This window comes from Passer domesticus, chromosome 4 (assembly GCF_036417665.1).
Source record: "Passer domesticus isolate bPasDom1 chromosome 4, bPasDom1.hap1, whole genome shotgun sequence".
NCBI classification, from domain to species: domain Eukaryota; kingdom Metazoa; phylum Chordata; class Aves; order Passeriformes; family Passeridae; genus Passer; species Passer domesticus.
Window position 1 is genome coordinate 80,355,735 of NC_087477.1, and position 15,324 is coordinate 80,371,058.

The following is a 15,324-nucleotide window of genomic DNA, read 5'->3' on the forward strand; positions in this document are numbered from 1 at the left end:
CATGTCCTCAGTGAAGAGCAGGTAAACTCTATATTTATTGCTGGGATTTCTTCAATAACTAATCCACACTGAATCATCAATACAGAATGACAGTCAGCAACTCACACCACTGACAGAGCCTATCCTTCCAGCTTTTAATGCCCAAAATTTCATTTATTTGGGCCATTATTTCTCTGTTACTTCCATTTAACTTTTTTGCCTACATTTGGTAATAAAACATAATTACCACAATATGTTTATTTAGATTATTATATATATTATACAGTACTCATTAAAAATGGAAAACTAATGAGGAAAGTTGCTTAAATGTTCCCTCCTGTTTCCCAGAGACTGGAAATTAACATTTTGAAAGTTATGATGCAAACTCATTTTGATATGTTATAGTCTTATTTATAGTCTTTAGCAATAACTAAGTCATATTGTTTCTCAAAATTCGTAATAAATTAAACTGCTGGTGTATTCTGAATTTTGCTACAGCACCTGCCTAATACAGTAAACAATTACTCCAACTATACCACTCATAGAACTCTGTTATTCAAGTTAACAGGCCCAGGAATAATTACAGATATTGCCCACGACTGTGCACAGAGAGCATGAAAACTCCAAATTTAAACAGCCCCATAGGAACTGTGACACAAATACATCTAGACAAATGATAATATCACTAAATAAATAACTAAATGGAAAAGTAAATTCTGGGTCAAATTCTCCAAGAAAGAAAAAAATATCAAACTGGAGAAAGAACAAGGTGGGATTTTCCTTTTTTGATCCTGGGTCTTCAAGTTGTACAGATCTTTAAAAAATGCTACAAACTGCAGTAGCATAAAGTTAATAAATTATTTTGATTTTAGAACAGGAAGATGAATGGGCACAATGGTTTCTTGTTAAATTACTGGGCACTTAGTAACTCTAATTGTACTGCATTCCTACTTTCAGAAAAATAATCCAGCATGATCTCAAAAGACAGTAAGAAATTAAACCCAAATAAAGGATATTAATAACTTCAGAGCACTGGGAACAACCAAGTATCTTTCCTTTTTTTTAATTCTGTTTTTGAGGTGCCAGTGGCATCATGGATTTACTATGTAAAATTCTCTGAATTCTCCCAATTCTACAAGAAGTCCAGTTCTAGCTCACTCTTTTGCATTTCCAAGGGGACAAGAGGCAGAAGAGCTGCTGCATCACTTGGACTGAAAATCATCTCTACTCCATAACCACTTCAAGCAAATTTACTTTCTCATTATACTTGAAATATATAAACTACAAGCAAGCCAGACTATGAGATCACCAACTAATCCCTTTTCCTGCTGCACAAACATGAAACCATCTCCATTTTTCTCAATTTCTCCCCTAAATTTTCTTGTTGCTGCTGAAATGTGTTTCTGGTGGGGGGAATCATAGTGAATTTCATATCCTGTGGTCAAAATGTGAGATTATTTTCACTGCCAGGGAGTTCACTTGAGGCTATATGAATAATGTATTTTTTGCTTCAGTCATACAAAACACTGACCTATTGATCTAGTATGAATCAACAATGACAAATACCAAATTTCCTGCTTCCTTCTCAAAAAATTACAGCTCAAATTATGTAACACACAGAACATCTCAATTTAGCATTACTTGAGAATATCAGAAAAGAGAATTTGGGAAATGTGATTTGTCTTCTTCCTTTGATATTATCAGGAGTTCTTTAAAGGAAAGCATTACAGAACATTTCCTCTCTCTTGATTCAACTCTTAATCCAAAGGTAACAATTGGTTTTTGTACATTATAAATCAACCAGGGTGTTCTAATCAAGTTCATTTTGTGTGTGTGTGTGGGAGGGGGTACAAGGAGTGTGCTTGGGGCTGAATTTATTTAAAGGAAGGCTGAGAAGTTTTCTGGTGAAAGACTCTGTTGATAAATGGTGGTTAGGAGAAGAAAACTGGTTATTCAATGAACAAAGTAGTGTGTTATTTATTTTACTTCATTAGATGCTGAATTCTTCAAACACTGCTAGGAATTAGAACGCTTTGAAACCAATTATTGTAAGTACATTTAATCATGGCTTTGAAGTTACTTTCAACATAGCATGTTCTTTTTGATTAAATTACATCTTTCTGTCATTCCACTACAAGTACCCAGGTCAAGGGCAGAATTTAAAAAAACCCAAACCTTTCAAAAGTCGTAAATAAAAACAACAATAATTTTGCTGGTTTTTTCTGAATTATTTCCACAACCTCCTACTGCTACAAGAGTACTAGTTCCTGCAGAAACTTGAGTACAATTTTGAATGCATAAAAATTACCACAAAATTAAACAATTATGTCATTATATATGGTACAATTAATTCCAAGCAGAGAAGCAGAATAGCAGGGAGCAGAAAGATGAACTAAAAATGCACTTGCAAGGTGCAGGGATTTTTTTTTTTTTTTTTTGAGCAAAGAGTAAAGGAGTTCAATAGACTCTCTCTCACCTTGCTTCTTTGTACATATGGTACTAGTAATTCAAGCTCTCTGTTATGTGATATTTCTCTTTATCATGATAAATGATGGCTGAAAGGAGAAATTTTGGTTCAAGCCTGCCTCTTGCTAGAAAGAAAATTTTGGTTCAGTGATTTAAGCAAGGCAAAGCACCATGAATCTCCTCCCTATTCCTGACTTGGACAGGAGCAACTGGAAATGGGACCAGTCCAGTGAGAGATCACAAACACAGCTCAAGGAGCTCTGCTGATCTCAGTGATCCCCAGTCACCTTCCCTATTCTCAAATGTGCATCTTGTACTTCAGTGATTTCACTGGATTTCAATTGGCTCTGTAAAGCTCTGAGTGAAGAGAAATAATGTTTTTATGCTCTTCTGAGTATTTTTTCTCTTTTCTTTTGATGTAAAGCACTAATACAATAATGCAGGACTGTCCATTACTTTAAGTAAGTCCCAGCCCTGGAAGTGTTCCAGGCCAGGCTGGATGGGGCTCGGAGCAACCTGGGATGGTGGAAAGTGCCCCTGTCCACAGGGGGTGGAACTCGATGATATTTAAGGTCCCTTTCACATTTTCTCACAAATAACCAACACACTAAAGGACAGAAAAATACTTTTTCTTCTACTCTTTCTTAGGATTATTAACTGGCTGCCCAGCTTGTAACAATAAATGGTAAATTACCGTATGGCAGAAATTAATGTATTTGCTAGCTTAGTGTTTTACTTATTTTCTTTTTTTCTTTTCCTTTTTTTTTTTTTTTTTTTTTTTGGCATTTCCATTTCTACAGCTAAAGGGTTGGGAAGGTTAACTGGGTAAGATTTATTTTGTAACTCTGCAGAGAACTTTTACAGCCTTAAATAGCCAAAAGAGTCCCACAGAAACAGAAACAAAAGTAGATCTCAGTGGGCTAATTTGTCTTAGCTTTGTAATAGAAAATAGTACCAAAGCTCTTTATATGAATCACCAGAACTAAAACCAAGAGGAAAGAAGTGGGAAAAGGCAAAGAGAGTCCTGGAGTCAGGAGCTTGTGAGGGCAGTTAGAAATTTCTAGAGAAAAGGTAGGTTAAGGAGGTAAAATAAGCAGCAATACTTTAGCTGATCAAACAGAGATGTATCAGTATAGAAATAATGAGATATCAAAGGGAAATAAAAGAACATGTACTGAATATTATCATCAACACTGGAGAACAAAAGAATGAGAGAACACCTCTTTCTTCTTCAACTCCAAAGCACAATATTCAACAAATCATTGCAGCCTATCCTCAAAATGTCACCCAAGTAAAAGAAAAACAAAACAACACCTTAATGGCACAAAGCAGTGGTTCTGCTTGTTCTTTTTACTTTCTGTCTTAATGACATATTCCATCAGTTCTGAATTTGTCAGAAACAGTGATTACAGGAAGAAAAAAATTCTCTTTTGTTACCATCTACCTTAAACTTCAAAGCAGCAGGGACACTGAGTGAAACACAACTCTATCAAAGTGAGCACTTCTAATCCTTAAGTTTGATATTTATAAATTTACAAGGCTTTCCTAGTCATGCTGCTCAGAATTATCACAGAAAAGCACATCACAGAAACTGTAAATATTCGGAGGCACCTCATTCTATTCTGCCTCAATCTGAGGGTTCAGTGCACACAGCCTATCAAGAGTTGGGGGAAAACCAAAACCCCCAAACATTTACCCTGCCTGCCTCAACAGAGAAAGACTCATTAAATGTTATTAGGTATCACCCACTTGGTGACATTCATTATCTTCAAACATTGGCCAACCAGTTCAAATATACCTTTTATACAAGGAATTTTCTTTAGAATATCCCACAGCCCTGCTCACCCTGGCTGTCCCTGTTAACATCATGCTCAGCCTATCTTTGAACATCCAAATCACCAGGATCTGAAATCATGGCTTAATCTGTTTTGCACAGGAAATTGATAAACCATTCCAAGCTTCCCAATCAATAATTAAATAAATTTCCATTGTGTAACTGAACTACTGGATAATTTCCAAGTAAACTGACAGACCCCCAATATTCGAGCACCCTGAAACTGCAGATTTTGTACTGAGTTCTATGGCAAACAGGAATATCTCTGCTGCAAATACCAAAACCAAACTGATAAGTAAAAAGGTGTTTGCAGTCTGTTTGTTGTGAGCCATATGATTACAAACATTATTTTAATAAAATTTTAATTCTTAAGCCTTTGATACTTGTAATTTCTAAACCAGCAACACATGGCTTTTATTGTGTCCATGCTCAGCTTTTATAGCAGCAATATTGGTGTAAAATATGCCACACTACACAAATTTGCATTATATGGGTTTCTGATTTGTTTTTTAGTTAAATACATCTTCTTCACATTTTACAATGTCAGCTCCTCAAATGGACCAGCTTTAGATAGCTAAATGTAGTGATTGTGTATTGCTAAATCACAGTCAGATTCAACACAAAACAGAATTTAGGAGATTATTGGTTATACCTGGACATTTTTCTTAAAGCCTTTATAAATATTTTCTCTTAATTTTGCTTCGTTTCCTTTGGATTATTGTGCAGACAAACTTTCTGGACTGACTTACAGGAGTCTTGCTGTCTTAGAGCTTGTGATGCTGTCATTGAAACACTTCTGCACAAGGTAACAAAAACATGCAGATAGAGCTGTAATTATGCAATTGTGTAAACTCAGTGACAATGAACTACCAGGGTCCAAAATAATTCCAGAGACAAAGAGGAAGGGTACAGTAGGAAGCAGGACTCCTTTTGGGTTGTAATCTGCAGCCAAATAAATGACAATTTATAAATAACACAATAAAGGCTTTAATAGCTGGGATAATTTTCAACGTATATAGATCAATGCATGTAAAAACACAAGAAGAGCCCCAAAACCCATTACTCTTTTAAACAGGTATAATGTATATAAAGTATATAAACTCTTTTTATATCTACATATATATAGTGCTTCCTATAATATTACCAGAAAATAATAATTATAATATTGCTTTCACATATTCAAAATTTTCTAAATTATTCTGATCTGAATATTCTCATAATTCCTTATTAATTACAAGGCTTCCTGCAATATTTTGCAGATTCTAAGTCACCACATTTCATATATTGATCAGCACTGTTGTATCTAGAGGTTTCATTTCCCACTATAATTATAACTGGACAGCAAATCTGCATCATCTTCCACAGAATTGTCAATACATAGCTAAAAGTAAAAGGAGAGACTTCTACTAATAAAAAAAAAAGAGATAAAAGAAGAGCATGCAAAATATTTAAAGTCTTATCAGAGGAGGAATTAATTTTTAATTTTAAAATATTTTTATTAATCTATCACACACTTTGACATTCAATTTGCTCTACAAAATGGCATCATGTAGAGCTGCCAAAGAAAAGTCACCATGCTAGGAAGCTTGTCAGCTCAGTCTTTTACTTACACTGGAAACAAAACCATCTTTAAAATATTAAATACAGCTGTGGGTTTTAGTCCCTCAGTAACTTCATGGCTGTGACCTTCATAAAAGACTTGGCAATCTCAGAGTCATAGAACTCATCCAGGATATTAAGGAGAGCCATTGAAGGTCAGCACTGAATTATTCTGATTAAATTCAAAATATAAAATCAGATTTTCAGTGTGCGTTTTCTTGCCCTTTCATAATTTAAATTATCCTTGGTAATTAAAGAATACAAAAAATGCCTTAAGAGTGAGATTATCCTATGGTGACCACTGCAGGTGGTTTATAATGTGGCTTATTTTATAACAATGATGTTCTGAATCAGAGTGCAGTGACAAGATAAAGGATAAAAACAACAATCATCAAAACATAATAAAACAATTCTTCCTGCTTCTAATTCATCATCTGGCAAATGTCAAACTGACCATGACCAGGCATCTACAGCAAATTGTCTGAGGGAAAATTTGGTATGCGGTGGAAAAATAAAAGAGATTTGGGAGGAATCAGAAGAAATGCAATTACTTAAAATTCCTAGCTCCATTAGGGTTTTATTCCAGCAATATCAGAGAAGGCATTGTGGGTGTGAAGTGGTTTCAAACCCACAACTGTGTCCCACAGCCACCCTCAGTGCATTAATGGAGCTCTCACAGCAGCCTCAGGAACCAAGATCCTCAGTGGGACCAACCAGAGTGGGATCACCCCACTGCAAGGAGTCATGGAATGGTTTGGGTTGGAAAGGACCATAAAGAACATCCACTAACCCCTGACCTGCAGGGACACCTCCCACTACCCCAGGGTGCTCCAAGCCCCGTCCAGCCTGACCTTGGACACTTCCAGGGATCCAGGGGCAGCCACAGCTGCTCTGGGCACCCTGTGCAGGGCCTCACCACCCTCACAGGGAAGAATTTCTTCCCAATATCTAATCTAAATCTACTTTATTCCACTTTAGTGACACAGCAGCCCAGTGGTTAAGCAGAAAAAAAAAATCTAAATCTTGCAAGCCATAAATAAACACTAACATTTTAAAATATTATGGTCAAATTTACAGTACAATTGTGCAACAAGGACCATCATTTATGAAGAGCAATGTTTTCATTTTAATACCTAATAGTCACACTGTAGGCATCTGCAGTCTGGGCTGAGACCAAAATGCCAACTCAGACAACAAGAAAAATCTAATTTGTCTACCACACTCATCAAAAGAAAAAAAAATCAAAGTGAAAAAGATTAACATCCCCTGGGTGAGAGCTGATGCTTTATGATAGTTCCTATCATGGGTTTTGCAGTATTTTTCAACAAAAAAGAAAAATCAGAAATAAGCCAATTGCTACAGTTCATTCCCCTCATCATTATTTATATTGATGGATGCTTTCTCAACTCTCACATGCAGGGAAGAAACCACATCCTTCACTGCAGAGAACCAGCACTCTGCAGATTTACAAGAGCCTCCTATTTCTACAGAGAACACCAAAATACTTCCCACAGCAAACATTCCAATGTCACAATGCCCTCACTTTCCCACATGGGCTGTTTGTAATAGAGGAGAGGGATGGAAGGAAGGAATTCCACCAAAGCACAAACCACAGTGTGGTGAGACAACAAACACCACCCCAGGTAGCACACACAGCCCTCCTGTTCTAGAATATTCGGTGTTTTTCAGAACTGATTTTGCCATTATTTCTAGGACATGTTTCTGTGGGGGAAAGAAAGTGGTCACTGTTGTCAATAGTTTTTGTGCATGAAGAAGAACATATTGATCTGCACTTTCAGTCTGGCCTGGTAGCTAATATCTAATACCTACCTGTGACTATTTAGCTACATCATCTAATAATAACCAGTGATTTAAGGTAATTTACTCCTCATCTTTAGGACTAATGGAAAAAAAAAAATCCAGCATGTCATTTTTTACACGCTGCAGTTTAGACCCAAAATTCATCTCACTTGGGGACGGCTCTTCTGCTTCCATGAGCTCCATCCAGAGCAGCAACCAAGCTGTACACACATCAAAAGCCACTTGTGCATCCTCAAAATGGCTCCCATGATCCCAACACGCTTTGTCAAACAGAGCTAACTTAAAGAATGATTCTCCATAAGCTTTTGTGGCATCCCCAGCAAAACCTAATCATTCAAAACACACCCAACTCTGATGTCATTGGGAGCTGGTATTTTTGGGTGAGCCTGTCCCAGAGCTCTCTTTACCTCCACTGCCTCAGCCTCCTTACTCACCTCATGGGCTATACACACACAGAATTCCCAGTTTTCCCAAGGTGGAATAGGCCAAGGGACCTGCAGAAGAGACTCAAACCCACCTAAGTGGATTGCAGAGAACATGTCTCCCAAAAAGGGATGTTCAGTGGTGCCCAATGTCTCCAACAAGAGTCATTTGTGGAAGGAAAATAAAGTCTTGTGATATTGTAAATAGGGATAGAGACTGCAGCTGTCTAGAGCACAACTTCATTTCTTGGAAAATGCAAACCACATTGGGAATGCTCCATAATGAGCTCAAGCAAGAGACAGGCCAGAAAAACAGTACTAAAAATAGGATTTTCAGAGCCCTGACATCCTTTGACAATTTAGGAACTACCTGGTTTCATTTCTGAGGCTGCTGAAGTACTCTGAAACTTACATTTTAACAAGAGAATTTCAGGATTATTGTGAGATATCTTGAGTTGCTTCACATCTCACCACCCAAGCTGATCAACCATTTAAAGATACAACAAATAATATGATTTAAAATCAAATATTCAAATACGTTGTGTCTTATCTGCTATAATTAAAAAAACTTGATTTGTTTGTCCAAAGCTGTTTCTCAAAGCACAGCCTGAAAGTACAAAATAACATCAGGTCACTCTTCAGGCTTTCATCCTGTGCTGTGTGCTCCTGTCAGAAGAAAATTATAATGCTTTAAAAAGGAGTTTAAGGAAAAGCCTAGAATCATGTCTAACACAAACCCTGTTCCAGAACAAACAGCCCATAACAGGGTTTTTCTTCAGATTTTAGCTCTACCTCATTAATAGGAAAAGTTCAACTAATTGGAAAGTCAAACGTCCCACTTTCCTTGCATTACTTATTGCCTTTCTAATGAATTTCTACACTTTTACAACATTTCTATCTGCATTACTTGAAATGGCAAAATGATGTCTGTGATTGGACAAGTGTCTTCCCTAATACACCATAAGGTGAGATATCTCATAGTTTGACAGCATTTAACAAGATCTGCTCATTTCTGCAAATCCCCTGTTGCCCAAGCCCTTGATCAGACAGCGTTTCTGTGAAATTCAGCTATCTAATTAGCTTGTTTGATTATTTGAAATAAAATTAAGTCTCCAAACTTGTTAAATCACCATGTACTTTTCCATTGCATTGATTTGCTTCAAGTGGAGAAAAGCTGAGTACTTCTCACCTGAACACTTCTCATCACACAAAAAGAATGATAAATCCATGGTTCTGTACCAGTTTGTCCAAGTTAAAACACCAGGGACAACTTGTGAAGAGTGGTCCAGACCCTGTTTGAGGAAAGGCGCTGTAGGAGATTCCTGTCCCATGTGGATTAGGGGCAGACTGGAGCCAGAGTCACCTCCACCCTCAGCTCTTTACACTTCCACCTCACAGAGGTGAACACTGTGGGGATGGTGACTCCATCACTTCCCTGGGGAGCCTGTTCCAATGTTCAACCACCCATTCAGCAAAGAAATTTTTCTAAAATCCAACCTGCACCTCTCCTGGATCACCCTGAGGCAATTTCTCCTTCTTCTCTCAATTTCTTATCTTCATGCATGCCTGAAACTCAAGGCACTACATCATGTAATCAGTGGCAGAGCTGTCATCCCTTGATGTCATCTGCTTAGCAACCACAGAACACCCCAGGGAATTCCACTCCCATGACAGAATATTTCAATACTTAACAAAAAGAGGATAAAAGATAGTCTGTTCCACATAATCCCATTTTGCTCCTCCATATTAAAATTCTGTTGGACTCACTCCCACTCATGATTAATCTCATTACTCTTCAATTAATTTGGGAAGACCAGCAGCTCATTTTACACTACCATAATTATTTCTATAATGCCAGCCAAAGCAAATTACCTTAATACATAACAAATCAACATGTGATGGCTCACATTAAAGGTTCTTCCTCTCAAAAAAGTACACACAGATCAAGGAAATGGAAGGAACTTACCTAACACTGCAAATGAATGTAGGAGAAACGGAGGAAATGCGTGTCAAACTCACAAACTTATTTTCCCCATCATCACATCCCATTAAACTGCTGGCTGTAACTTTATTACTCTTCCTCATTTTTTTCTCATGCATACACTTCTTATTTTGATCCCCTGTTTGTTGTTAAAATGGCAGTAATGTTTTATAGAAATAGCCTAAAATTAAGGCATTGTGCTTATTGCTGCAAGTTTTCAATTCCTTCCTCGACGTTATTTTCCAACATTACAATGAAACCTCTAGAAAATCTAATTTAAAGAGTAATTATCAGGTTGTATTAAAAACAAATAAAACCAACCCACCCTGATTTGTCATTATTATTCAGCTGTAGCAACTCTCAGCCAAAGGTCACTCAAAGATAACAAACTGGGTGACATCAGCATAAACTTTGCTGTTGTATTTCAGTGCTGCTGCTGCTGGGGGCTGTGACTAACAAACAGCAATAACAAAGTAGATCCCCTCAGTGGAAGCTCAACACTCCAGTCTAGGGCCATTTTCTCTAATTTTAAGGCAATTTTAAGATAATTAATTACCAAAATTCTTGGCTGTAGAAAAGCTCTTGGAACAGGCTGCCCATGGGAGGGGTGGAGTCACCATTTCTGGAAGTGTTCAGGAAAAAAAACAAAAAAACAACCAGAACTGGAACTTCACAACATGGTCTGGTATTTGGTCAAGGTTGGACTTGGTCATGGGGGTCTTTTTCAACCTTAATGATTCCACAGGAATTTGAATCTGATCTTGTTCTTTTCAGCTTTGAGAAGATGCAAAGCAATTCTGGAACTGTCCACCTAAATTTAACACACTGTACTGCACGACTTATCACAACATCTGCCTTCAAATAAATTATTCAGCTGAATATGAGCACTGCCTCCACATTCTTTTAATCAACTTATTAAATTGCACCAAGTTTCTAAACATTATATGTAAAACGACAGGTTAAAAGGATAATCATATACACAATGCAGGACAAGAGTATTCTCTTTTTAAAAAATGACAAAGCTAAATATATGTTTGAGGGCTTAGCATCTCTTCAGAGATCAGTAGATGCAGCAGTTCAGGTTCTACATTAAGAAAATGGTCAGTAAGAGATGGTTATTTGGAAGCTTGGCCAGCAATCAATAAATTAAGAGATCTAAAATAGGATAATCAGGTTGGACATTTAAAATGAACAACAATAATTACTATTTCATACGGTATCTAATTAAATTCAGAAACTCATTGTTGCAGGGGAGCTCAAACATATGAGTGGGTTCAATAAGTCTTCAGCAAAAAGAGTGGATTATGGGTCCACAGATGGCTATTAAAGCAGCAATTCAGATGCTAATTTCAACTCAGGAAGTTTCTAAATCACAGCCTGTGGAAGCTTGGAAGATTTAGCAAGGAAAAGCTCACTCCACACTTTCCAAGCTCCTAGAACTCTTTCTTTAACAATTCTTACTGGACAGGGAGCTGAAGGTCTGGTCTGACCCACTCTGACAGGTGTGTCCCGGTCTTACTCATTCCTTGCATGAGTTTCTCTCTTAAAAATAAATCTGCCTAAAAATAAATTGTCCTTTTTTATCTATTTAAATATAACTATTTAATATCTATTTTAATCTACTTTATATCTATTTAAATTGCCTTTTTTTTTTAATCTTTAGAGTTAGCAGAGGAGCAAGTATTTTCTTGCTCCAGAGGAATGGAGTAATGATACTTGACTTAGCTTGAAAGGGGGGTACAAACTACAGTATTTCCCCCAGATTTTCAAGCACAGCTTTGTTTACCTCTGTGGCCACTCCGGGTTCATGTGCTCCTGTATTGTAAGAGACCTAAAGATCATTTGAAAAGGAAATATATTTCTAAATGGTGGAACTGACATGGAAAATATCTGCAGGTGGTGCTGGTAAAAGTTCTCACAAAAACACATTTGTTTAAGGAATCCAACCATTATAGGAATGATTTTTTTTTTCAAAAGACAATAGCAATCAAAATGCAATGTACTATAAGTAAATTTTTAATATTGTAAAATTTCAGTACTTTAACTGTGTGATTAAATTCGCTGGTTAAGATGGCAAAATAATTACTCATCAAGCCCAGGAAAGTGCTTTTTTTCTGCATGCATGCTCCTGTGACAAAGTACAGTATTTCATTTAATTTTGGAGAAGATTACCACCTACCAGAAAAGGGATATGAAATGCACTAAATCAAATTACAAGCAATAACACTGACTTTGGTGGTTTTTATTTAGTATTTTCATATTTTTAGTTTTGTAGTGACAGCTTGTTTAAATGCAATTGTGTTCTTTGAACATAATAACAACAACACCTGGCACTTAGAAATTCAAATTACGTGTGAATTCTTTTGAAAATAACAATGATTTGATTCACAGGCATCAAGTGGAAACTACCAGTCACAACATGACAGTGAAGAGAAAAATGTTTACCAAGAGGAACAGAGTTATGATACTTGACTCCAAAACTGGGATGGGGTAGAGATTCATGTTCCCAGGTGTTTCCTTACAGATAAAACTCCATAGAAAAACAACTTGGGAACTCCTTTCTCATTTCTTTTTCTCAAGGTACTCTCCTCTCACACAGCTTTCCACCAATTTTTTTCTCAGCTTTAACACAAGAGTCTTGCTTTAAGCCCAAGAATAACATGAATTTTATTTTTTGGTCAGCTTAGAACAGTAACATTGTGCCTGTTCTATCACTTTTTAGTGCCAGGACTTTGTCACTTCAAAGGCACAAGAAAATTCTTTGGGTTTGATATGACTTTTCAAATTAATCTTGAGATTGGCAACTTTGCGACTTGACACTTTCCATAAGTTTGAAGTTGATGTATACTAGTAAAATTACAGAGGAAAGTTAGCTCTTATTTCATATATAAGAATTTAGCTGACAAAAATTCAATAATATGAGCAAGAGATTTCCCAAGTGTCAGCTCAACTCAACAAATAATTGCATGGTGATTAGTACCAATAAATCATTCACACTGCTTCAAAAATATTACAGTATTAAAAAAGGGCGATGAACAAAGAAAGTAGAGACAAAAATTGTTATGAAGTTCTGCTCCATTCTACTGTTTGCTTCCTGACAACTTTGTCTCTATGCTCTCATTCCCTTTTCCTGTCTCAATTTTTGAATACTTTTAAGGTTCAATTCAAGACCCATTACTTTTCCATCCTTTCTCTAACTTTGTGGGAATTTAGACTTAATAAAGAAAAACAAACATGGCACCACTGAAGAAAGCAAAGCAATCCTACTGAAAGAGAGGAAAGCCTCTTGTAGACCTCTTAAATTACAACAAAGTCCGTTTCAAGGAATGTCTCTTAAATATAATCAGTATGGATGCTCTCTGTTCTGGGGACAAGTAAACTGGGATGTTGGAGTCCTGGATGCTGAGAATTTCAGACTTTCTGTGCTGGCAGGCACTGACAACCAAGAGAACGCTGCATTGACCTGAAGCCGTAGAGAAGTCTTCCAAAATTGAATGACAGAACTGGGATTGTGGGAGTGTAGTTTGACAAGAAGTGTGTATTACCATGTGGTAGAAAACTTAGAGTTTAATGTTTCAGAATATAGTGATATATGTGACGCTAAGATAGAGGTTTTTTAAGTGGTAGCTAGTTGTTCGTCTTCACCTTCTTCTTCATGAGTTTAGGTAGTATATTGTAATTAGACAGAAAAGTCCACATTACAAGACACAAGTATTTAGTTATTGAGTTAAAAATAATTTGTGTCATTTCTTAATTAGTTTGGCCTTAAAAAATCTTGCAGAGAAAAATAGTTAACAATTTTGTACCTTGTTAGTGAAATGTTACAGAACTCACACCTTGCAACACTGTGATATAGATAGAAAATAATAAACACCTAAGTCTAAACACAAAATATTATCTCAAGAACTTCAATCCCGACCTTAATAGAAGGAGAAGAGAAGCTGAAAAATAACACTGAGGGAAACCAAAGAATGAAAAAGATGAAGAACAGGTAATTTAAAAGACAAAAGGGAAAAAATATAGTCAAAGCACAAAATAAGTAATAAACATCAGGTTCTGAAAACCAGAAAGGAAAGAAAAGAATGAGACTCAAACAAAACAAGATGTTTCAGTGAAGAAAAGAACACAGCTAAGCTTTTAATTTAGAATGTGAAATACATACAAACAATAGAATGTGCATCCTGCTCTTTCAACACTTTCAAAAATACCTATTAAAAGAACCTTGAACAAGTTACAAGCTGCACTTGTGAAATCTGAAGCTTCATTTTGAAGACTTAGCAAAGACAAAAGCAGAATGTGTTGAAATGCATTACTTGTCTTCTCCTGAACACTGTAATTGTGCTTACTCTGTATTCCTGCATGCAACATTGAATCCCTCAGTCTGCTGCCAGGTTTTCATTCCATATTGTGTATTATCAAAGTGTAAAACTGCTGAATGCGCCCCAGCACAATTTTAATCATTATTATAGACAATGTTCCAAGCTGATGTAATCAAATGCCTTTAATTATGGCAATCAAATACATTATCAGTTTACTATTGCTAACCCATATTGGGTACACAGAACAGCCTGGAATAGCAGGGTCTGCTATTTACACATGGCTTGGTTCAACCTCATGGCAAAATACCTCCTTCAGTTTAGGTGCAAATATTTTCATAGAATCATGGAGTGCCAGGTTGGAAGGGGACTCAAGGATCATCTGGTCCAGCCTTTCTTGGCCAAAGCACAGTCTAGACAAGATGGCCCAGAAACCTGAGCAGCTTTATCTTAAATGTGTCCAGCACTGGGGAATCTACCACTTCCCTGGTGTGACAGATGAGTAATGTGATGGTTGACTCTCACAATTAAAAGGCAAATATTATGTATAGACGTTAAGAGAAGTTTCATAGACTTATAGTTGTGTTTTACCCCTTCCATTGTTATCAGGGACGACCTGGGTTTGGGACATTTGGGAGGGTTGGCTTCTTACTATGGCAGCACCTGACCTCCAACCAAGATTTAAGGAAGTAAACTCCACCACTGGACAGCAAAGGAGTTGAAGACAGAACTTTGGGAGGAGCTAAAGGGTTAAAAGGCAAAACCTCCACTATGTGGATGAGCACATGGTGGGAAAGATCCTTTGCTCCCAGTGCTGTAATATTTTCTGTATTCAGTCTTCTGCTGTATTTTTTTGATGAGGTTTTAATAAACCTTTTAAATTTTTCAGAAGTGAGTATCATTTCT

At 36.7% G+C, this 15,324-nt stretch overlaps 1 protein-coding gene across 10 annotated transcripts in view; it reads right to left on the minus strand.

Moving 5' to 3' along the window:
• The window catches only part of CTNNA2 (catenin alpha 2), a 462,204-nt gene that overhangs the window by 267,849 nt on the left and 179,031 nt on the right, over positions 1 to 15,324 (minus strand). Inside the window, exon 1 of one of the 10 annotated variants that reach the window (XM_064419034.1) lies at positions 9,311 to 9,340. The exons of the other annotated variants lie outside the window; for them this stretch is intronic. Within the exon in view, the coding sequence (XP_064275104.1) occupies positions 9,311 to 9,325 (15 nt within the window). The 5' untranslated portion in view covers positions 9,326 to 9,340. Of the gene's footprint in view, positions 1 to 9,310; positions 9,341 to 15,324 lie in introns of those variants that run through there. 10 annotated transcript variants of the gene reach the window in all.